Source organism: Heterodontus francisci, chromosome 14, assembly GCF_036365525.1.
Source record: "Heterodontus francisci isolate sHetFra1 chromosome 14, sHetFra1.hap1, whole genome shotgun sequence".
In the NCBI taxonomy this organism is placed as follows: domain Eukaryota; kingdom Metazoa; phylum Chordata; class Chondrichthyes; order Heterodontiformes; family Heterodontidae; genus Heterodontus; species Heterodontus francisci.
The window spans coordinates 70,578,744-70,602,342 of record NC_090384.1 but is presented as its reverse complement, the minus strand read 5'-3'; the positions used below and the strand labels follow the sequence as shown (position 1 = coordinate 70,602,342).

At 40.9% G+C, this 23,599-nt stretch overlaps 1 protein-coding gene across 5 annotated transcripts in view; it reads right to left on the bottom strand.

Moving 5' to 3' along the window:
- caprin1b (cell cycle associated protein 1b) overlaps window positions 1-23,599 on the bottom strand; it is a 185,878-nt gene that overhangs the window by 20,871 nt on the left and 141,408 nt on the right. For 4 of the 5 annotated variants that reach the window (XM_068046422.1, XM_068046425.1, XM_068046426.1 and 1 more), the window contains 2 exons: window positions 23,243-23,396; window positions 2,026-2,229 (listed from right to left, as the gene is read on the bottom strand). In XM_068046422.1, coding sequence (XP_067902523.1) covers window positions 2,026-2,229; window positions 23,243-23,396 — 358 coding nt within the window. The remainder of the gene's footprint in view (window positions 1-2,025; window positions 2,230-23,242; window positions 23,397-23,599) is intronic. The other variant, XM_068046423.1, reaches the window with a different exon arrangement.

Here is a 23,599-nt window from a genome sequence, read left to right as displayed (position 1 = left end):
TGCTCTTCTTTGAAGGGTACAGCAATTTCAGGCGAGGAGCAAATGTGCAGTTAAATGCAAATATCCAGAAGGAGATGACTTGAGTTGCACCACTCCATTGTTAGCTTTGTGAAATAGCATTTCACTACCTGCTTCACCATTGACATGCGTTGAATGTCATGACATTGCTGTATTGCTGAAAGGGAAATCATGTTTAACCAATTTATTGGAGTCTTTGAGGGAGTTACATGTACTGTGGATAATGGGGAACCGGTGGATGTACTGCACTTAGATTTCCAGAAGGCGTTTGATAAGATGCCGCATCAAAGGACATTGCAAAAATTAAAAGCTCATTGTGCATGGGGGTAACATATTGGCATGGATAGAAGACTGGCTAGCTAACAGGAAACAGAATAGACATAAATGGATAATTTTCTGGTTGGCAAGATGTAACGAGTGGTGTACCACAGGGATCTGTGCTGGGGCCTCAACATTTTACAATTTATATAAATGACTTGGATGAAGGTACGGTTGCTAAATTTGCTGATGACACAAAGGTAGGTAGGAAAGTAAGTTGTGAAGAGGACATAAGGCTACAAAGGGATATAGAGGGGTTAAGTGAGTGGGCGAAGACATGGCAAATGGAGTATAATGTGGGATTGTCCATTTTTGCAGAAAGAATAAAAAAGCATATTATCTAAATGGTGAGAAAATGCAGAGCTCTGAGATGCAGAGGGATCTGGGTGTCCTAGTGCATGAATTGCAAAAGGTTAGTCTGCAGGTACAGCATGTAATTAGGAAAGCTAATAGAATGTTATCGTTTATCACGAGGGGAACTGAATACAAAAGTAGGGAGGTTATGCTTCAGCTATACAGGGCATTGGTGAGATCACATCTGGAGTACTGTGTACAGTACTGGTCTCCTTATTTAAGGAAGGATGTAAATGTGCTGGAGGCAGTACAGAGGAGGTTTACTACACTAATACATGGAATGGGCGGGCTGTCTTATGAGGAAAGATTGGACAGTCGAGGCTTGTATCCGCTGGAATTTATAAGAGCAAGAGGCAACTTGATTGAAACATATAAGATCCTGAGGGGTCTTGACAGGGTGCATGTGGAAAGGATGTTTCCCCTTGTAGAATCTAGAACTAGGGGTCACTGTTTAAAAATAAGGGGTCGCCATTTAAGACAGATGAGTCTTTGGAATTCTCTTCCTCAAAAGGTGGTGGAAGCAGAGTCTTTGAATATTTTTAAGGCAGAGTCTTAGATAGAGTCTTTATAAGCATGGGGGTGAACGGTTATCGGGGATAGGTGGGAATGTGGAGTAATCAGTTCAGCCATGAACTTATTGAAAATCAGAGCAGGCTCGAGGTACCGAGTGGCTTACTCCTGCTCCTAATTCGTATGCTCGTATTTGCGCAGTAGATACGAACTAAACCTGCCATAGACACATAGGTGCAGTAATTAGTAGTGCACATATTCTTTTAACGCGATAGTTGTTAATTACCGCCACTCAACTTTGCTGGCACTGAAAATTAACATTTTCTGGTGTGGAGACTCATTCCTTTAGGTTTTGAATTTTTTAGGCAGATTTTACAAAGGTCAATTTTCAAAAAAAATTTACTTTCTCTTCTGCCCTTTTTTCCCTTCTCTCTTAATCCAATCTTTTTGTACCTGATTTGATACTGGGTTCACCCTCCTTCCCATGTTTATTTTGCCAATTCTTCAATCTTATTGGCTAAGGAGATAGCCTACTGGTTGCCTTGTTCACTCAGGTCCCAGATGCCCTGCTTCCCTCACTTCACTGTGATCAGCTCATACTTTCAGCAACTTTCTGGGCACATTTTATGAGCCTAAGGGTGCAGGGGCAAGTCTAATTAACAGCAGATGCCATTAGATGCCCCGTTACAGCAAATTCTGGGCCAATATTTATACATTATATATTAATATACTTCTGTTTCTCTAGATAGCAAACTTTTCGTTGCAAACTTTACAAGCAGAATCATGCCCAAAATGCAAGCCGGAGGAATAAAAGCTATTTCCTACCTCTGAATCCATTAGCAGGTCCACGATAGCCATTCATTCCTCCTCGTGTGTTGCGTGGCCCACCACGCGACACTCCCCTGCTGTTGTAGAAAGCCTGTCCTGTGCGTGCAAAGCCTGCATTTTGTTGAGGCTGTTGGGACAGCTGCTGATGAGTTGCTCCAGCAGGATGTGTTTGGTCTTGAGATGTATGGTAAGGACTAACTACTGTCCAGGAAAAGAAATAAACAAATCAGTTCAGTATCACATCATTTAAAGTCATGGCTACAGTCTCCAAGACTGAAATGAAGAACGGTACAATAATGACTAATTTCATTCACTGTGCACAACAATATTAACAAAATGTATTTAGAATTGCTTTGTTGATTAAAGGATTTGATAGGATAAATAGAAACTAATTCCTCCGGTGGGAGAGTCCAGAACAACGGGCCATAACCTTAAAATTAGAGTTAGGCCATTCAGGGGTACAGTCAGAAATCACCTCTTGACACAAATGGTAGCAGAAATCCTGAACTCTTCCAAAAGCTGTTGAGGGTAGGTCAATTGGAAACTTAAAACTGATATTGATATAGTTTTGTTAGACAAGGGTGTTAAAGGTTACAGATCCATGGTGGATAAGATGGAGATTAAGATACAAATCAACCATGGTGATACATATCGGCACGGTGACGCAGTGGTTAGTACCGCAGCCTCACAGCTCCAGCGACCCAGGTTCAATTCTGGGTACTGCCTGTGTGGAGTTTGCAAGTTCTTCCCGTGTCTGCGTGGGTTTCCTCTGGGTGCTCCGGTTTCCTCCCACATGCCAAAGACTTGCTGGTTGATAGGTTAATTGGCCATTATAAATTGCCCCAGTATAGGTAGGTGGTAGGGAAATATAGGGACAGGTGGGGATGTGGTAGGAATATGGAATTAGTGTAGGATTAGTATAAATGGGTGGTTGATGGTCGGCACAGACTCGGTGGGCCCAAGGGCCTGTTTCAGTGCTGTATCTCTAAACTAAACTCTAAACTAAACTAATGATCTAACTGAATGGCAGATCAGGCTAGAGGGACTCAATGGGCTACTCCTGTTCTGAGAATTAATCAAGTGACAGAAAAGCCAAATCTGCAGTTTTAACATTAGCAAAAAGCTCGACCATTACAAAAGCTCATAACATTTTGCTTTTTCCTACAGGATGACTAAATCATATGGAAGAGCGCGGGTTCAAAATCTTTACGATCATCTAGTTCGGTGACCAGAAACTACACCATTCCACGAAGCATGCATCTCGCAAGACACAAGCATCGCTAATGGAAAAGTTAGCATCACCCACAGCAATTATTGAGAAGTTTCTTTGTGCAGTCATTCTTGGGATGTGTGCTTCGTTGTCAAGGTCAGCATTTATTATTGCCCATCCCTAATTACCCTTGAACTGAGTCATTTGCTAGGCCATTTAAGAAGGCAGTTAAGAGTCAATGGGTCTGGAGTCACAAATATGTTAGACCAGGTAAGGACAGCAGATTTCCTCTCCTGAAAGACTTGGTGAACCAGATGGGTTTTTAGACAATCTGGTAGTTTCATGATTATTAATAAGACTAGCTTTTTATTCTAGATTTATTAATTAATTGAATTTAAATTCCCCCAACTGCCGAGGTGAGATTTGGACTCATGTCTCCAGAGCATTAATCCAGCTCTCTGGATTACTGGTGCAGTAGTAATACCACTATGCTACCGTCCCCTACTGGTGCAATAGTACCACTTCCCTGGTTTTTGGGAAAGAGAAAGACCTTTGACTACAAATGCATTTTAAAAAATTCACTCAATTAGGAAAAATCAAAACAAAATAGGATTTGCAAGACCACAATGCTAGATGTGTCTTTCTTCCCTTCCACCACTCCCCCTCTCTTTTTTTTCTCTGAAGTTAGCAATTTGGCAGCTTTCAAATTTAGACTTCTACGTCTGAGCCTGGGCATAGTACCGGTAGGTTACTTGACTGTGAAAGACATCCCCAGCATTCAGACACATGCATTTCAAACATATGGTGGACAATAAACAGCAGTAGGAATGTTGGTCAATCTATCTAATGCCCAGAACAGGCAGTAAAGCGAACAAAGACTCCAAGGACAAATAATAAAAACACAATCGTAAGTATGTCAGGGTTAAAGGATTATTGATAAACAGGACTAAATAAATTAGAGCAAACTTAACAGTTTGAAACTCACCAACTGGAAATACTGAAATTGAGTACAACTGTTTAAGACAAAAACAGTCAGAAAATCACAAAAAATGCAACTTTGTGGGAAACAAAATTAAGGCAAACTGGCATCAAGGGTTGAGCAAGACATGATCTTGCACACCTCTTCATAAACCAACACCAGGATTTGCCATACACAGGATACCACTGTGATGACTGGATGAACTAACCGTACTTGAAGGCACCAGAAGGTATACAAACATAATTAGGAGAAGTAGGCCATTTGGCCCCTCGAGCCTGCTCTGCCATTCAATAAGATAATGGCTAATCTGTTTGTGTTTCGAATTCCACACTTATTTACCCCCGATAACCTTTGATTCCCTTGCCTAACAAGAATCTATCTACCTCAGCCTTAAAAATATTCAATGACCCCGCCTCCACCACCTTCCGAGGCAGAGTTTTCCAAAGTCGCACAACCCTCAGAAAATTTCTCCTCATCTTTCTCCTAAAAGGGTGACCTCAAATTTTAAAACTGTGCCCCCTAGTTCTGGACTCACCCACAAGAGGAAACATCCTTTCCACATCCACCTTGTCAAGACCGTTCAGGATCTTGTATACTTCAATCAAGTCTCCACTCACTCTTCTATACTCCAGTGAAAATAAGCCCAGTCTGTCCAACCTCTCCTCATAAGACAACCCACTCATTCCAGGTATCAATCTAGTAAACCTCCTCTGAACCGCCTCCAACACATTTACATCCTTCCTTAAATAAGGAGACCAAAACTGCACACAGTATTCGGATGTCTCACCAATGCCCTGTATAACTGAAGCATAACATCTTTACTTTTATTTTCAATTCCTCTCATAATAAAGGATAGCATTCCATTAACCTTCTTTGACTTGCTGTACCTGCATACTAACTTTCTGTGGCTCATGCACTGGAACACCGAGATCCCTCTGCACTTCGGAATTGCGCAGTCGTTCTCCATTTAATTAATACTCTGGTTTTTTATTCTTCCTGCCAAAGTGAACAACTTCACATTTTCCCACATTATGCTCCATCTGCCAGATTTTTCCCCACTCACTCAACCTATCTATATCGGTCTGCAAGCTCATGTCCTCTTCACAACACACTTTCTTTGTGTCATCTGCAAATTTAGCCGCCAAGCCATCGCTCCCTTCATCTATGTCATTGATATAAATTATAAAAAGTTGAAGCCCCAGCAGAGACCCCTGCAGGACTCCATTCGTCACATCCTGCCAATCAGAAAAGGACCCATTTATGTACACTCTGTTTTCTGCCAGCCAGCCAATCTTCTATCCATGTTAATAGGTTACCCCCTACACCATGAGCTCCTACTTTGCACAATAACCTTTTATATGGCACCTGGTCAAATGCCTTCTAGAAATCCAAGTATAGCACATCAACAGGCTCTGCTTTATCCACGGCGCATGTTACTCCTTCAAAGAACTCCAATGAATTGGTTAAACATAATTTCCCTTTCAAAAAACCATGCTGATTATTCCCGATTACCGTGAGTTTTTTTTTTTAAGTGCCCGGCTATAGCCTCCTTAATGATCGATTCCAACACCTTCCCTAAAACAGACTTCAAGCTAACTAGCCTACAGTTTGCTGTTTTATGTCTCCTCCCCACCCACCCCCCAACCCTTCTTGAATAGAGGGGTTATATTTTCTACTTTCCAGTCTGATGGAAACTTTCCAGAATCCAGCAAATTTTGAAATATCAACACTAACACATCTACTACCTCATTAGCTACCTCTTTTAAGATCCTAGGATGAAGCCCATCAGGACCCGAGGACTTGTCAGCCCGCAGCTCCATCAGTTTGCTTAGTACCATTTCCCTGGTGATTGCAATTTCACCAAGTTCCTCTTTTCCTTCCACCTCCTGATTTATAGTTATTACTGTAAGATTAAGTTCTAAAAGTCACTAAACAGCATACTAATTGTTAGCATCTAGCTATTACAAATTAACTAATGACTTGTTATTATAAACTAACATTTAGCTTTCTTAGAATCCTTCTTTGTAGTAAAGTGGAAAACTTAGGAAATAGGGCACAGTACAGACAAGATGTCAAGGCAGAGGGATTCTGGGAGATTATGCCAAGTTTTAAAATGCTTACATGCAGAAAAAAGTGTTAGACCATGAGAACAGACAGTGCAGCACAGTTTTGTCTTATAGTGAGATAAGGCATCCTCGGGAAAGTACAAGCATTGAGATAAGGTGGTTAACACAAAGACTTTTTCTATGCATTAATTGCGCAAATGAAAAGGCTGGCAATCATCACAAAATGATCCTTGGCTGGTTAAGGAAAAAGTCCTTTAATACAAGACTGACCACTGATTGGTACGAGGGGAGGGTTAACTGTAAAGCTGCCAGAATAAGTTAGCTTGTGACTTTGCCACTACGCGGCAGAGAATTTGAACAGCAAGAAGAGACTACGACAGAGAGAGTTGTGCGCTCTGCCATCCAGCCACTAATACGGGTAGTATCTGTGTTAGACTGTTAATCACTGCCTGAGTTTGTTACTGATAGTTTATCTGAGAATTCTACAAACTTGGCTTTATCTTTATCTCAATAAAGTCAATTCACAACAAGTTGTGTGCTGCCAAGTCTGTTTCCACCTTAGAAAGGGGTATAAAATCTTTCTTATCAAAAATCTTACAGTGGCACCCCAGATGGGACTTGGCATGTTGTGAACGTTTTTTGGGAGAGAGGAAGGATCTCAAGTTCGTGAGACTGGCCAAACATGCGTCTTGGGAGGGAAAACCCTTTTGGGGAGTGTAGAGACCTTAAAAGGACCCACCAGTGATCCAAAGGCACTTATACGAGAATATATAAAGAGAATAGTAAAGTCATATTGTCTAAAGATGTTAAATGGGTATTCAAGCAGAAATACAAGGAAATTATAGAATTCAGTCAAGATAAGATAGGCCAGAAGCATTTAAAGATAGAGAAGGCAAAAAACCTTCTGGCTTACAGAACTCAGATAAATAGGTTGAATGATTGAGCCAGCGGGTTCGAAATTTGGAGCTGTGCCACTAGCGTACAACCGCTCTGTTACAGCAGCAGCATTTCTCTAACCTGAATGTTGGCACGGCCATGATTGACGCTCAGGAAAATAAAAGTCAGTGGAAACAACAGGAGGAGGAGAATGAATGCTTCAGAAAGAGTTTGGAACTGCAGAGAAAATCTGCAGTAGCCATGGGAGGCATTGTCTCGGTCTCCTACGAGGATGGTGGTCAGAATGTAAATTGGATAAGCTGGAGTGGGCAAGAGATTATCAGAATGTGGAAGGAGGGACAACTTAAGATGTTCTTAGTGAAATTTCGAGTAAAAACAAGTTACTGTGTCTTTGTTCGAGTCTGGGTGATTGTTGGAAGCTTCTACGAATGAAATGAATGTCCTTGGGATGTGCAGCTTGTGGTCTGTAGAGCTAATAGTCATTAACCCTTTGTAGTCTGGCTTTAAAGGTTGAAAACGGGAGTCTGTTACTTGTTCTATTGTTATACATGTATTTTTCTGTGGGAACCTTGAGTCATGTTTTGGTTGTGAATTAGTTAAACCCGTGTGTTCCTTGGGATCGGGACAGGGAATTTAACACAGATTTTTGGTACTTTGAATTCATAACCCATTACAGGAACCAGTTTTTCTAAGTTGTTTGGAATTGAGTAAGTGCGAAAAGTGATTGTTGAGTGTGTTTATTTCAATTTAAGATTGTGCACCCAGAAATGGGATATAAAATTGAATATTTTAAATTAAAGTTTTCATTTTTATTTTAAAAGTTGGTTTTGCAACTGCGAAAAGGCAATGAACAATTTTGTAAGAGATGAGCTTCAGCCTTGAAAGTCTGAAGATGTCTGACAGAAATCCAATTTGAAGTATAAAACACTGCTTGAATTGGCCAGTGTTTAAAATCTGTTTTCTTTTGTAGTTTAAATTAAAGACATGTCATATTGACTGTTTTTATGTAGCAGATGTCAGGAACTGGATATTGGTTTAAGGGAGAGAAGGATAAACCAAGGGGTATGGGAAAGATTCTGTCTGTTTAAAGTTTGCTTAAGAAGCTGGTGTTAAATCGTTTGTTTTAAGAATGTTGTCATGGTCCTGTAGTTTTTTTTTCCCGGAATATGCAGTTTGCCTTGAAGGCTTGCAAAGGATCAGTATTGCTTTAAGAACCAGCAAGCCTTAGGAGTTGTGGAAGGTGCATTTTCGTTGCCTTAGGAACAGCCATTTGAAGACTGTGATTCAAAGGGTGCATTCTCGTTACCATAGATATAGCCACTGGGAGTGAGTCTCACGCAATACATTTGTTACAATTCAGTTTTGAACTGACAGTAAGGCAGTTTGTTCTAAAAGAACAGAGGAGACAGACAACAGTAGTGTTCAGACACCTGAAAAAGAGCTCTCAATCATTCAAACTGAAGGAATAGGATTTTAATGTGTTTTAATTATCTCTCAAAATTCTAAAACATCAAGGTAAAACAGAGATCTCTGATAATTTAAACTGAAGGAAGGGAAATTAGACTGTGACAATCTTTTATCCCTCAAAAACTCAAGTCAGATTGATTCTGTTGAAAGTGTTTGCAAGTCATTAATCGTTGAAGTTCGCTGGAGAAGGAAAGCAACATTCTGTGAGGACTTCAAGCAACACTGGACTGTAAATTTGCAAGGACTCTTATTTTTTCTATTTTAAATGTTGTTTATATCTTCAGTGTTTAAGAATTTAGTTCTTCTAATTAAAAAGAGTTAATTATTGATTTAAAGGCACCTGGTTTGGTTAACCTCATTCGGGGGAGGTTAACAGATGGTAAAATCTGGCTGGATCTTTCTTTAATTTGGAACGTTTTTAAATGATATGTTAGCCGATCTGTGGAACGATGGGATTGAATTAACAGTGCGTTGGTCCCATCACAATCAGAATCGTATATTTGGATTGGGGGCTTTGACAGGGGCGGTCGGTCGTAACAATGTTAAATAACTTTTTCTTTAGTTTTTGTTATTACAGTGATTTGAAAAGCTGCCTGAAGAACAAAAATGACGTAATGTACCTTTTCTTTAAAAAAAAAAGCACGTGCTTTTCTGTTCTGTGTGTAGTTAATAAGTATTATAAGCTAATAAGTCTGAATTAAGTTTATACTATAAGGTTAACTAATCTGTGAAGTTGAGAAAAACTGGAATTTCATTGATGGCCACAATGAACTTTCAATTTTATTATGTCACATTTTGATTCCGGACATAAGACTCGCTCATATAACATTGGCAGTTTTGAATTTTAAATGTTTACTGCCGTGAATTGGAATTTGGAATCATCTTTGTTGTATCAAAACAAAAATCCTTGGATTTGAAGCAACTTACAAAAAGATGCTAAAAGTTTGGAAACAATTGGAGTTTAATCTAAAATGCTGTCTTCTCTAATGGAGAAGCTTTCCTTTGAAGTTACTAATGATTTTGTTGTTTTAAAACCCTAAGGATACCAAAAGAATTGGAAAAAAAAGTTTAAAATGGAGTTTAGTTCTTTTCGATCAGGGAAGTTTTTTTTTAAAAAAAAGGTTACGTAAAGTGACGCATCTGAAAATGTTCTGCTCTGCCCCCTTGGCGACGAGCAAAAAAATTAACCCCGTTGCAGCAGTTGTTTCTATTTAATCCACCACACAATTTTTGTATTGCTGAGAGTAAAATTTATATATTGGACATTATTAAATTTCTAAATTGACAGATATATTGGATAAATTAACCCATTGGGCTTTAAAGCCACAATGGGTTCTTTATGTCTTTTTTTTTAAAACAGGTGATGATAGTTTCCAAGGCCACGAGAACTGATGCCACAGCAAGAGATCCAGCAGCTTTAAGAATTTAAGAACATAACTGCAGACATCAAATGTCACAGCATAGTCACAATTTGGACTAAAGGCTTTGCCTTTTCAAAAATATTTGTTAACTTCCGAGACAGTGCTTGAGAAGGAGAGATAGTCGCAAGCGCTCTGTCTTTAATGTAAAAACTATTCAATACTACCAAACCTGGGCATAAGAGTTTGGAATCGATAAACAAAATTAAATCGATGAGTGGCTATTTAAAGCATTCAAAGGGGAACTTATTTGACATTTAAGGGGATAATTACATTTTTAGAAAACTAAAAAAAATGTCTAGGTGGTTCCTTCGTATATAAAAAACAAAGTTTCTTTTGGGGAGAAATAAAATGGAACATTAACAAAACCTGTCACCCCCAGCAACACTGTTATTTGAATTTGGAATAATTTGAGATGTTGAAAATCCAGTGTAATTTAGAAAGTTACTTTTAAGAAATTAAAATGTCATCTAAGATAGAGAAAAAAACAAAATATGGTAATGCCTGGAATCAGATGTGATTTGCAACATGTCGAGCAACTAACAAAATGTACTGAAGAATGGGTCTCAAACAGGTTTACCTATTTGACAAACCGCAAGGCATGAAATGGTTAATGTGGCCTGTAGAGTGAGACATTTTAAAATATCAAGACATTGACACATACTCCATAGAGAAAATTACTTTACAATAATCAGGATAAATTAAACACATTGGTAATGCTGAGAGAGTGTAAAATTAAAGTTCAGAAAGACAGTTGAAGGGCTAGGAAAATAATATTTAGTAAGAACTATCCACAAGATGGATACAGGCAAAGAGAGCTGGAGAATCTTTTAAGTCCATGCATGATGGAAGTATTGCGATATTGTAATGAATGTAATATGGTACTTTTGTGATTCAGTGTGATTAAGCCATGGATCCATAGATGTTGCCACCACGATTAGACGGGTTAGAATCAGAGAGGGGAGGGTCATACATATGCCGGTGTGACGTCAGGATTCCAGGGAAGCCTGCATGTGGGTTTACCTTGGACCAAGAGCCACCGATGTGCGATGCAAGCATCCACAGATGGGGCAGTAATAGCGCTAACTACGTTTACCTTTGGACGGGCACGTATTGTGTTACAACTAATGCTCAATGATCCATGGAAGGAGAGAATGTCCCATTTTAAAGTCCACCTTTGTTTTAAGCTCACCCAGACAACTACCATAGGCGACCACCGATAGTGGGAGCCTGTATTTAATGTAGCTCCAGACTCTGTCCATGTTTATAATATTAACCCAAGCCATAGTGTTCGTAGTAGGACTCTTTATGCTTTGCTATTTGAGGCACTTTGTGCAACAAATGTGTCACAAGACACTAACCTTAAAGCTTACAGCTTTTCTTGAAAATTGTAAAATGAATAAAATGAATTAATGAGGGGTTGATAAGGATATCTCGCCCTCAACTGGGGGAGTGCAAGATTATTAGGTTGCTAAAAGTCACTAAACAACATACTAATTGTTAGCATCTAGCTATTACAAACTAACAAATGACTTATTATAAACTAACATTTAGCTTTCTTAGAATCCTTCTTTGTAGTATGGTAAAGTGTAACACTTAGGAAATAGGGCACAGTACAGACAAGATGTCAAGGCAGAGGGGTTCTGGGAGATAGTCAAGTTTTAAAATGCTTACTTGCAGCAAAAAGTGTTAGACCGTGAGAACGGACAGTGCTGCATAGTTTTGTCTCGTAGTGAGATAAGGCATCCTCGGGAAAGTACAAGCATTGAGATAAGGTGGTGAACACAAAGACTTTTTCTATGCATTAATTGCGTAAATGAAAAAGTTGGGTTCTGAAGAAGGGTCACTGACCCGAAACGTTAACTCTGCTTCTCTTTCCACAGATGCTGCCAGACCTGCTGAGTGAATCCAGCATTTCTTGTTTTTGTTTCAGATTTCAAGCATCCGCAGTATTTTGCTTTTATTACAAAATGATCCTTGGTTGGTTAAGGAAAACGTCCTTTAATACAAGACTGATCACTGATTGGTATGAGGGGAGGGTTAACTGTAAAGCTGCCAGAATAAGTTAGCTTGTGACTTTGCCACTATGTGGCAGAGTTTCTGAACAAGAAACGAGAAAGGGTCGTGTACTCTGCTGTCCAGTCACTAAGGGTAGTGTCTGTATTAGCAACAAACTCAGGCAGTGATCAACAGTCTAATAGTTTATCTGAGAACTTAAACTTGTCTCAATAAAGTCGATTCACAACAAGCAGTTTGCTGCCACATCTGTTCCCACCTTAGAAGGGGGTATAGAACACCCCGATCTTATCAAAAATCTTACAACTGGAATGTTTTTTGTATCCTCTATAGTGAAGACAGAAGCAAAATATTTGTTCATTTCATCTGCCATTTCCTTATCTACGATGAACTCCCCATTCTCACTCTGTTAGAGGACCACTCACTCTACTTACTCTTTTCCTTTTTAAATACCCATAGAAACTCTTGCTATCCGTTTTTACATTTATAGCTAGCTTCCTCTTATACTCCATTTCTTTCCTCTGATTAACTTTTTAGTCATTCTCTGCTGCTCTTTATATTCTGACCAAACATCTGACCGGCCACTCATCTTTGCGCAATTATATGCTTTTTCCTTAAGTTTGATGCTTTCCTTAACTTCTTTAGTTAACCACGGATAGTGGGTCCTCCCCTTGGGATTTTTCTTTATAGTAGGAATATATTTATTCTGAGTATTCCGAAATATCCCCTTAAATGTCTGCCACTGCTTCGCTATTGATCGATCATCTAGCCTAGTAACCCAGTTCACTTCAGCTAGCTCAGCTTTCATGTCCACATAGTTGCCCTTATTTAAGTTTAAGATACTAGTCTTAGACCCACTCTTCTCTCTTTCAAACTGGATGTAAAATTCAATCATATTGTGCTCGCTGCTACCCAGAGGTGCCTTTACTCTGAGGCCATTAATTAATCCTCTCACATTACACAAAACCAAGACTAATATAACCTATTCTCTGGTTGATTTCAGAATGTGCTGCTCTAAGAAACTCTCTCGAAAGCATTCTATGAACTCATCCGTTGGCTACAATTGCCAATCTGATTTTCCCAATTTATATGTAGATTAAAATGACCCATGATTATTGCTGTCCTTTTATCACAAGCACCCAATATTATTTCTTGTATACTGCATTGTGGTTACTGTTAGGGGGCCTGTAGACCATTCCCACTAGTGACTTCCTTCCCCTAGTATTCCCTATCTCCACCCAAACAGATTCTACATCCTGATATTCTGAACCAAGGTCATCTCCAACTATTGCACCAATGTCATCCTTGATTATCAGTGCTATCCCTCCACCTTTACGTAGCTTCCTATTCTTCTTGAATGTCATATACACCTCAATATTGAGGACTCAATCCTCATCATCCTGCATCCACGTCTCTGTAATGGCCATCAGATCATTTTTATTTACTTCAATGAGCACTATCAGTTCATCCACTTTGCTATGTATGCTACATGCATTCAGATACAGAGCCTTTAGTTTTGTCTTTTTGTTATCTTTGTAACATCGAGTCTTGACTGCTGGTGTGGTCTAGGTTTTTTTCTCTGTCCCTTTTCATTCCCCATATTACTATTCCACTCTCCTGCCTTGACCCGACCCCTTGATTTGCTACATCTACCCAAGCTTGATCCCTCTCTCCCTTTGTTTAAGTTAAAGCCCTCTCTACTTCCCGAGTTATATGGTTTGCTAGAACACTGGTCCCAGCACGGTTCAGGTACAGACCGCCCCAACAGTGCAGCCCCCACTTTCCCAGTACTGCTGCCAGTGCCCCACGAACCGAAACCCACTACTCCCACACCAGCCTTTGAGCCACGTATTAATTTCATTAATCTGTGCCCTCTGCCAATTGGCTCAGGTAATAATCCAGAGGTTCTGCTCTTCAATGTGGTGCCTAGCTCCTCATACTGACGAAGTAGAATATCTTTCCTAGTCCAACCTATGTTGTTGGTACCTATGTGGACCATGACAACTGGATCCTCCCCCTGCAAGCCCCTGTCCAGCTCTGAGCATATGTCCAAACCCTGGCACCGGGTAGGCAACACAACCTTCTGGACTCAAGCTCTCGGCTGCACAGAACAGTGTCAATCCCCCTCGTTATACTATCTACTACATTCCTTTTTGCTCCTCCACTTGAATGGCTGCCTGTACCACAGTGCCATGGCCAGTCTGCTTATTCACTCTGCAGACCTCACTTTCATCCACGCAGGTTGAGAGCACCTCAAAACTGTTTGACAATTGCAAAGTCTGAGGCTCCTCCACGACTGTCTGCTCGGTCCCTTTATCTGCCTCACTCACGGTCACATCCTCCTGTCCCTCACTTCTGACCAAAACAGATGACCCTGTTCTAAGAGGTGTGACTGTCTTCCGGAACAAAGTGTCCAGGTATTTGTCTCCCTCCCTTACGTTGTGCAGTGTTTGCAGTTCGGCTTCCAGATCAATAATTCTGATCCAGAGTTCCTTTAGCTACTTATACTTTCTGCAGACGAGTTTGTCCTGGATCGCCTTGACATCCAAAATCATCCCACATACCACGGCTGCAACATAACATCTGTCCTGCCATTGCTACTTATGCTATTAGTTAATTTACTTTAATTACTTCCTTAATTAGCTTAGAATAATTCCAATGTATAGTAGAATTTACTGTGTTTATTATTTGCTAGTAACACCTACAACTAAAGTTATACTTTTCTTGAATCCACAGATACATAAACCTTTCTACTGGCAATAAAGCTTTGTCAATACTAATGAACATTACTACTATTAGTAAACCTTACGAATACTGAAACCCTAATAATATTTAATACAGCTCATGTATTAAGTTGTGCTAATTTGAATTAATACACTCCCTCTCTCTCTCTATTATAAAATCTGCCTTAGTTTTTAGTTTATATACCAATGAATCGATCAAGTCTTGAGATGAAATTAAATTAAAAGCTGATCAGTATACTCACCCTGGCTGGGGCTCTGTGTTTCCCTGCTCTCTCGAATGGTATAGCAAAAGATATACATTCTGGGCAATCTGTAGCCACAAATGGTTTGCTCCTTAATGTCAAAACAGCGATGGGAATTATTAGCCCTTTAGGGTGCAAAGTTTTACAGGTACTAGGACTGTTCCGAAGTGAATGCTTCTCACTCTTCCCTTAATCGCATGGTGCCTTCAAGAGCCAAACCGTCCACTGCAATTTCTGAAGGACTATTTGTTAGGACGACTCAAGATAAAATTTTAAAATGTGTGATGATAGGTATATAGGCCATATTTCCCCAAAGACTGCCATTCGTATCAAACATTTCCCTCCCGCTGTTAGCAACGGGCAAGGTACAGGCCGTACCCAACCAGCCCGTGTTTGCAAAACTCAAAACAGTGTCCAACAATAGATGTGTTCCTGCGACTGGACGACGTTTGCTAAATAATCCAGTGTGCCAAAAATTACGCTGACAACCAATTTAACATGGTCAGTAGGGCTCGCAGTGTGGTGCATTTGCATCTACTGGAAGCGACATGCATTAATACACAGGGCCCTGTTCCTTGCAGACAGGAAGAACATGTACAAACACTGCGCCTGTTTCAGCTAAACAAAATAACTGACAGCCATTCGCTGGTTCATTCCTCAGGGCAATGCCTTGACCAGAGTCAAGCTGCCTGGTGTAAATTTCAAACAAAGCTTGGCAGTTAACTGTCAGTCACAGGAAACTAGTGCATTCTCCATGGCAACACCTCTACCAAAGTTCACTTGCCAACCAATCAATACTCTTCGCATACAGTATAAAGTTGTTGTTTTCCCTTAGTGGTATTCTTGCGGATTGTCCTAATGAGTGCAAGACGAAAAGCTTCAACAACATGTCTCTATTTTCAGCAATACTCAAATTTAAAAATTGTTGAGTCTTTGCTGTAGCAAATTCTGAAACTGAAGGCTGTAATTTTAACTCCCCAAAATGTATGGGTTTGGGATGGGTGGGAAGTTAAAATTTTTGAAATTTCAAAACCGAACCCAAGCCTCCTTGTTAAAACCAAAAGTGGCCGGATCCAAAGATGGGACAAGGACCTTTTAAGGAGCCTGCATGCCTCCAATTTAGCAAGAGTTCTATTTTTAAACTCATGGCGACCGGGTTTCCGTGGCCTCAGGAAATCTGGCAGGTAAAAAGAGGCAAGGAGGGCTAGATCAGTGCCTTTCCGGCACTGATAGTGGGTTAAGACCAACAGGATTGCTCCTTCAGGCCCAAAAAGCTGCCCTGTAAAAATAAATTAAAGATCACACTACCCAAACAACGCGCAATCCGTCATCCTCCCTGAACACCAACTCCTAACCATGTTCCACCCGCCCCACGAGTAAACCTACCTGTTCCTCACCCTGAAACCACAGGGGAGTGGCCGGGGGGGGGGGGGGGGTGGAATTTCAATCTAGTCCCGACTGCAACAGGGAAACCCATACTTCCAGGTCTCCCACTGAAAGCACGCCCCAGTAAGTATGAGGGACAAATTGTCTTTGGCCATTATGACAACAGAGGAACTACACCATTTTCTGCTCACTGACATCAGAACAAATCCAGCCCATTTATCAAAGCCACTGGAGTAAGGAGGAATATTTCTTCCTTAGTATGTTGGTCAGGATACAAGCCATCCGCTGAAGTGACGTTAGAGGACCCAAACCGTTTGTGTACACAGGGGTTCTAATGCTTGTGCAAGAAGTGACATTGAAAGCCCCACAAACTGGAAATTATTCCACATGAAACTCCCATCTCCTTTTCTGTTCCTTTGATTTCTGCCCTCTCTTTTAATTGCTGCTCTGAAAATATTGTGGGGGGGGGGGGGGGTTGGAGGAAGGAGGTGAGATTAGTCTACAACAATATTAAATCAATGGACCATTTTACAACCTCTCCAATTTTCTCTTCCATTGACTCCACTGGAAAAGAAAATCGGGTGGGGTGAAAACACGCTGGTTATTTGCTGTTGCCCTGTCTGCATTACCGCTGAAGACCAATTTTACCCACGATCTCGGGCATTGTTGAGCACTTTTGGGACTGCTGCGGTAGACAACTCATCTACTATCCCTGAATGAGTCAGTTGAAAAGTCCCTTTCTTTTGCTGATCAGCTTCTTTACCCACCACTACTCAATGCTTATCCTCCATCATGAGAACAGACTACAGCACACATCGACTGGTTATCAACAATCAGAATAAACAGGGCTTAAGCTGGGTGTGCAAAATTATCCTGTTCACTGGGGCATTGAGTGTCTGTCCTGAGAGCACATGCTGAGTCAAGAACAAAGGGAGGCAAGAGCACCCACTTGGGGCCTTTTTTAATAATTATAAACCAACTATTCCTGTTACCATTCCAGTGAATCTTTGCTGTACTCATTCTATGTCCCAAGTTTTCTTATAATAGGATGTCCAGAATTAAAAACAAACTCCAAGTGCGGCCTAACCCAGGTCTTGCATATCCTCAACTTCCTTTGCCCCACCACTGGGAGCCGTGCCTTCAACTATCGAGGCCCCAAGTTCTGCTATTCCCTAAACCTCTCTACCACTCTTCCTTTGTTGTTAATTGAAAGCTATTTCATTGACCAAGTTATTCATCTGTCCCAAAGGCTTCTCCTTTGTCCGACTATGCTCGTGAAGCATCTTCAGACACTTTTGTATAAATAAATCAAAGTCTTAAGAATTTATATTTAATGCGCCATTTGCATTTGTGGCTTTTTCTAAATGCATCCATAGGAGTAGAAATTTGTTTTGGGTGGTAGTTTAAAGTGGGCAGCATATCAGCTGCCTGTTATATGACCAGTTTGATATTCAGCTTCTTTGCCTTCAATGGAACTGAATATGGTTAGTGGCTCAAGATAAATTTCTACCCAAAGTCTTTTTGTTAGCTTTAATTTTTTTTAGGTATACTACTTCTCACGCTTCGGTAGGTTGCCACCCTATGATGGACTTGTCTGAGCTTACATTATCTGCTTGGTGAACTTACAAGGACATGCTGCAATGTCAGAGATACTACTCATGAACATTCCTCCTGCAAAAGCCAGCAAAAACATTAGGTGAATCACTCATTTGCTGTTTGTGCTTTCTTGCTTCAACAGGACTGCAGCTCAAAAGTAATCCATGGATTGTAAAGTGCATGGTCATGTCCCGAGGTCACTGGGCACTTGATAAATCTAAGTGATTTTTTTTTGTCACTCAAAATGCCCTTCACGTTTCTCTGCATTGAACTATCCGCTAACCCGCTGCATGCTCCACCAGCACATCTACGTCCCTTGCAGTAACCTGAAATCTGTGTTGCACTTTAGCATGGCCATGGTAAACATGTCATTCCTCTTCTGCTTATGCTCAAATTATTTATATCTAAAAATGGAAAATGAGGGGTCCAGGCATACATCCAATGAAACCACTACCCACATCCCAGTAATCCAGAAAACAGCCATTTATGCAGCTATTTTCTTATTTGGTCCATTCATCTTGAATGCCATGTGCCCTAATTTCCACAAACCTTCCGTAGCACCGATCAAACACCTTCAGAAAAAAATCTTGTATACAACACTCACATTACCTTTGTACAGTTATACTGCACAGTCTCCTCAGGTACTCCTACAATTCCAAATTCATTTTTCTCTGCTATTCCTTTACTCTGAAGTACAAGATGGCTTTCAGTTTCAAAGTGAACCCAAACATCTTTGATTTCTTACTTGTTATATGCTTATCAGTTTTCTATGTAAGCCCTTAAGTGCAAGGTTCACAGACTTGAATGGATATAGCAGACAAATGGTTTGGCCATTCAGTGTCAGATCTGGCTGGACCACAAAGTCAGGTCCTGCACTCATCTGTTAAAACTGCTCACCATTCCAGGCTCATCCTGGAATGCAAAGCTAACGCATGGCTTCTTTTCTCTCCTGCAAACTGTGTTTTTAAACCCCTTTCCTCTCCATTAATAAATGCAAGGAGCTCCAGGACTTCTTTGTCACCAAGACTGAGACCATCCGATCAGCTGCCTCTGCCACTACCCTCCCATCCCCAAACCAACCAAGCCAAACTTCCTCCAAGGTTTCCCCCCACACCCTGCCCTATCCCTGAACTTGCATATTTCTCAAGTGTCTCTCCTATCTCCTCCTCATGCCGTCTTCAAGTTCATCTTATCCACGAGACCACCTCCTGGTCTCCTGACCCTATTCCCATTACGCTGACCACCTAACTTCCTCCCTGACCCTGATATTGTTAACAGCTCTCTCTCCTCCCAGGTTCTGTCCTTCTCTCCTTCAAAACTGTCGTCACCACCTTTTCTCAAAACCCTTGATCCCACAGTCGTTGCAAACTACCACCTCATCTCCAACCTGCCTTTTGTCTCCAAAGTCCTCGAACGTGCCAAATTTATGCACATCTTTTCTGGAACTCCATGTTCGAATCCTTTCAATCAGGTCTCATCCTCTGCCACAGTACAGTAACAGCTCTTACAGTCACAAATAATATGTGACTGACAAAGGTGAACTATCCCTCCTTGTCCTTCTCCACCTGTCTGCAGCCTTTGACACAGTTGACACCATTCTCCTCCAACACCTCCACTGCCACCCAGCTGGGTGGGACTGCAATCAATTGGCTCCATTCTCATCTATCTAATCATAGTCAGAGAATCACCTGCTTCTCTTCTCGCTCCTGCATCCTTACATCTATCTACCCACAAGGATCTATCCTTTGCGCCCTTGTTTCTCATCTACATGCTGCCCCTCAGCGGGACACCATCTGAAAACACAGCATTAGTTTCCACACACACACTAATGACACCCAGCTCTACCTCACCAGCAACCTCTCTCGACTCCTCCACTGTTGCCAAGTTATCAGACTGCTTACCAACATCCAGTAGTGAATGAGCAGAAATATCCTCCAATTAAATATTGGGAAGACCAAAGCCATTGTCTTCAGTCCCCCCTACTTCTGTTCCCGAGCTACTGATTCCATCCTTCTCCCTGGAAACTGAGGCTGAACCACCGCCTAGTTCCACCTCTAACATCGCCCGACTTCACCCCGCCCTCAGCTCATCTGCTGCTGAAATCCTCATCCATGCTTTTTTCACCTCTAGACTGACTACGCCAAGGCACGTGACCAGCCTCCTACATTCTACCCTCCATAAACCTGAGGTTATCCAAAACTCTACTGCCTGTGTCCTTACTTGCACCACGTCCCATTTGCCTATAACCCCTGTGCTTGCTGACTTACATTGACTCCCTGTTAAGCAATGCCTCAATTTTAAAATTATCATCCTTGTTTCCAAACCCCTCCATGGCCTCGCCCCTCCCTATCTCTGTAATCTCCATAATCTCCACCAGCCCACAAACCTCCAGGATAGCTGTACTACTCTAGTACTGGTTGCTTTGGCACCCAGATTTTAATTGCCCAATCATTAGTAGCCATGCCTTCAGCTGCCTTGGCCACAAACTCTGAAATTCCCTCCCGAAACCGCTCTTTCCTCCAAGAAGCTTCTTAAAACACAGCTCTCTGACCAAACATTTATTCCAACATCTTATGTGGCTTGGTGCCAAATTTTGCTTCATAATTCTCCTGTGAAGCACCTTGGGACATTTTATTACGTTAAAGGTGCTATATAAACATATGTTGCTGTTCTTGTGTAGCACAGTACAAAAAAAGAACAGTGCCAGATCATAAGAAAGGAGGGTAGACAGAGAACGTTTTGTTTGTGCTGTCTATACTTCCTCCAAACAAATGGGGATGGCCACATCTAAAGCACATACTCCAACATTCTTCCTCTTTTACTGCTGACAAAAGTTGCACTGGAAATATCAACCTTTTTTTTTTTTTTTAACACTTTGTAGCCTGACCCTCAGTACATTTCTGGTATTTTCTGCTTTTGTTTCCAATTTCCAGCATTTTTATCCTCTCTTCATTCATCTCACAGTACGAAGTAGAACAAATCATAGCGCAACTCGAAAGGATGCATTATCCCACCAGATTTAATACAGCAAAGGAGGTCACAGAAACAAAATTCACAGCACAGAAGGTGGCCATTTAGCCCATCGCATCTGTGTGGCCAAAAAAAGTTATCCTGCCTAATCCCACTTTCCAGCTCTTGGGTCTGTAGTCCTGTAGGTTACTGCTCTTCAAGTGTATATCCAAGTACTTTTTAAGTGTAATGATGGTTTCTGCCTCTACTAGCCTTTCAGGCAGTGAGTTCCAGACACACACTGCCTTCTGGGTGAAAAAAATCTCAACTCCCCTCTAATCCTTCGACCAATTACTTTGAATCTATCCCTTTTGGTTATTGACCTCTCTGCCAATGGCAATAGATCCTTTCTATACACTATCTAAGCCCCTCAATTTTATACACCTCTGTAAAATCTCCCTTCAGCCTCCTGCATTCCAAAGAAAACAGCCCCAGCCTATCCAACCTTTCCTCAGCTAAAATTCTCCATTCATAGCAACATCCTTGTAAATCCCCTCTGAACCCTCTCTATTGCGATCACATCCTTCCTGTGATGCAGTACTCCATCTGCAGTTTAACTAGTGTTTTAGTCCTTAGCAGTTAGTCATTACTAAAGCCATACATGATTCAGAGACCCTGCCTTACAAATGGCCCAAAGCCTTCCATTCGTTGAGCCAAAAAACAGACACGAGTAAAGGGAGCTACATTTTCTCTGATGTGTTTTGACAAGGGAATTTACTGTAATAGCATTCCTACACTTGAGTTTATAAATGATTTTATTTAATTCATGTTCCTAAATCAAACTGTCCAGATAGAACAAGCTAACCTGAAAAGCTAAACTCTTGCACGTTTATTGATACCTTCTTGCAATGGAACAAACATCAAGTAGAAAATAAAATTTGATCAATTTCCTGAGAAATTGAAATGTATATGCAACTTTCATCAAAAAGACAAATGAGGCTTCAGAACTGTCTGTGCAAGATTAGATAAATGCATCACCAAAGTGTGCTGTTCATAGACCCTCCTAGCTGAGTCATGGGATAGAAAAATAGTTGTTTGAGAACTTGCAAAAACCCACAGTTGACGCATTTCTGATAACTTCAAAACATAAATTTTTGTGACAAGAACAAATGGCCATACTTCCCAGGAGCATCATTACTTGGACACAGTTTCCATCAGCATTAATCAGAAAGAGCAACATGGAGTCTTTGCAAATTACGAAGCCTGATCCAGAAGTTTCCAGAAGACAATTAAGGTGAAATTGTGATCATGGCACACACCTCAATTTGGCATTGAGCTTCTACAGTACAGCCTTTCCGAGGTGCAAAGTAGGACTTTGATTAAACTATGAGTAAAAATAGAATTCTCTGAAAATGCATGACTGGCAAACTAAGTATAAAGCTTGGCAAATAAACCCAGTCACATTAAAATGTATTCAATTTAACCGTACTAAAGGTGCAAACACCTTATATTTATATAGCACCTTTAACATAATAAAACACCTCAAGGTGCTTCACGGAAGCATGACGACATAAAATATGGCATCGAGCCACATAAGGAGATATTAGGCCAGACGAAAGAAGGAGGTTTTAATGAGTGTCAAAGGAGGAAAGTGAGGTAGAGTGTCGGAGAAGTGTAGGGAGAGAATTCCAGAGCTTAGAGCCTAGGCAACTGAAGGCACAGTCAGGAACAGTGGAGCGATTAAGATCAGGGATGCCCAAAAGGCCAAAAGTAAATGAGTGCAGATGTCTCAGAGGACTGAGGGCAGGAGGGGATTAGAGAGATAGGGAGGAGGAAACCATGGAGGGATTTGAAAAACAAGGATGGGAATTTTTAAATCAAGACGTTACTTGACCAGGAGCCAATGCAGGACAGCTAGCATAGGGGTGATAGGTGAACAGGATTTGGTGTGCATTAAGACACAGGCAGTAGTTTTGGATGACCTCAAGTTTACGGAGGGTGTAATGTGGGAGACCAGCCAGGAGTACATTGGAACAGGCAAGTCTAGAGGTAACAAAGCCACGAATTCAGCATGACTATCCATATTCTCCCCAATCCAGAATTAACAAAATTGAAATCTTTTTCATACACCTAAAAACAAAGCCGCACAGGTCCAATTATTGACAAATTACTTCAATACATTTGAAAGAAAAAAGAATCAGCAACAGTACACACACTTGCGCTTTCCTTGGAAGACTACCTTACCAGTTGTAAGCGTTTCCTGCTGCAACTCAGGCTGCTCGACCTGATGCTGAGGCTGGCTGCTGAAACCTTGGCTGTAGCTGGGCTGATAGGGACTCTGTTGTTTGAGGGCGTCAGGGTCACTGGCAGGAGGCACTGGTGCATTCATATTAAACACCTTTAAAAAAATGTTCGGGTGGGAAAAGAGAAAAATAACATTTGAAAATTAGCTCTACTGGATCCTGTAAAACTGTACCTTCATAATAAGCACTTGGGGCATTTACTTAGATTCTAATATTTAAATATTGCATTTGTACAAAATAAGAGTGGCTAACTTAAGATCAATTTGCAAATAGAAATATGCCAGGTAATATCCACTCA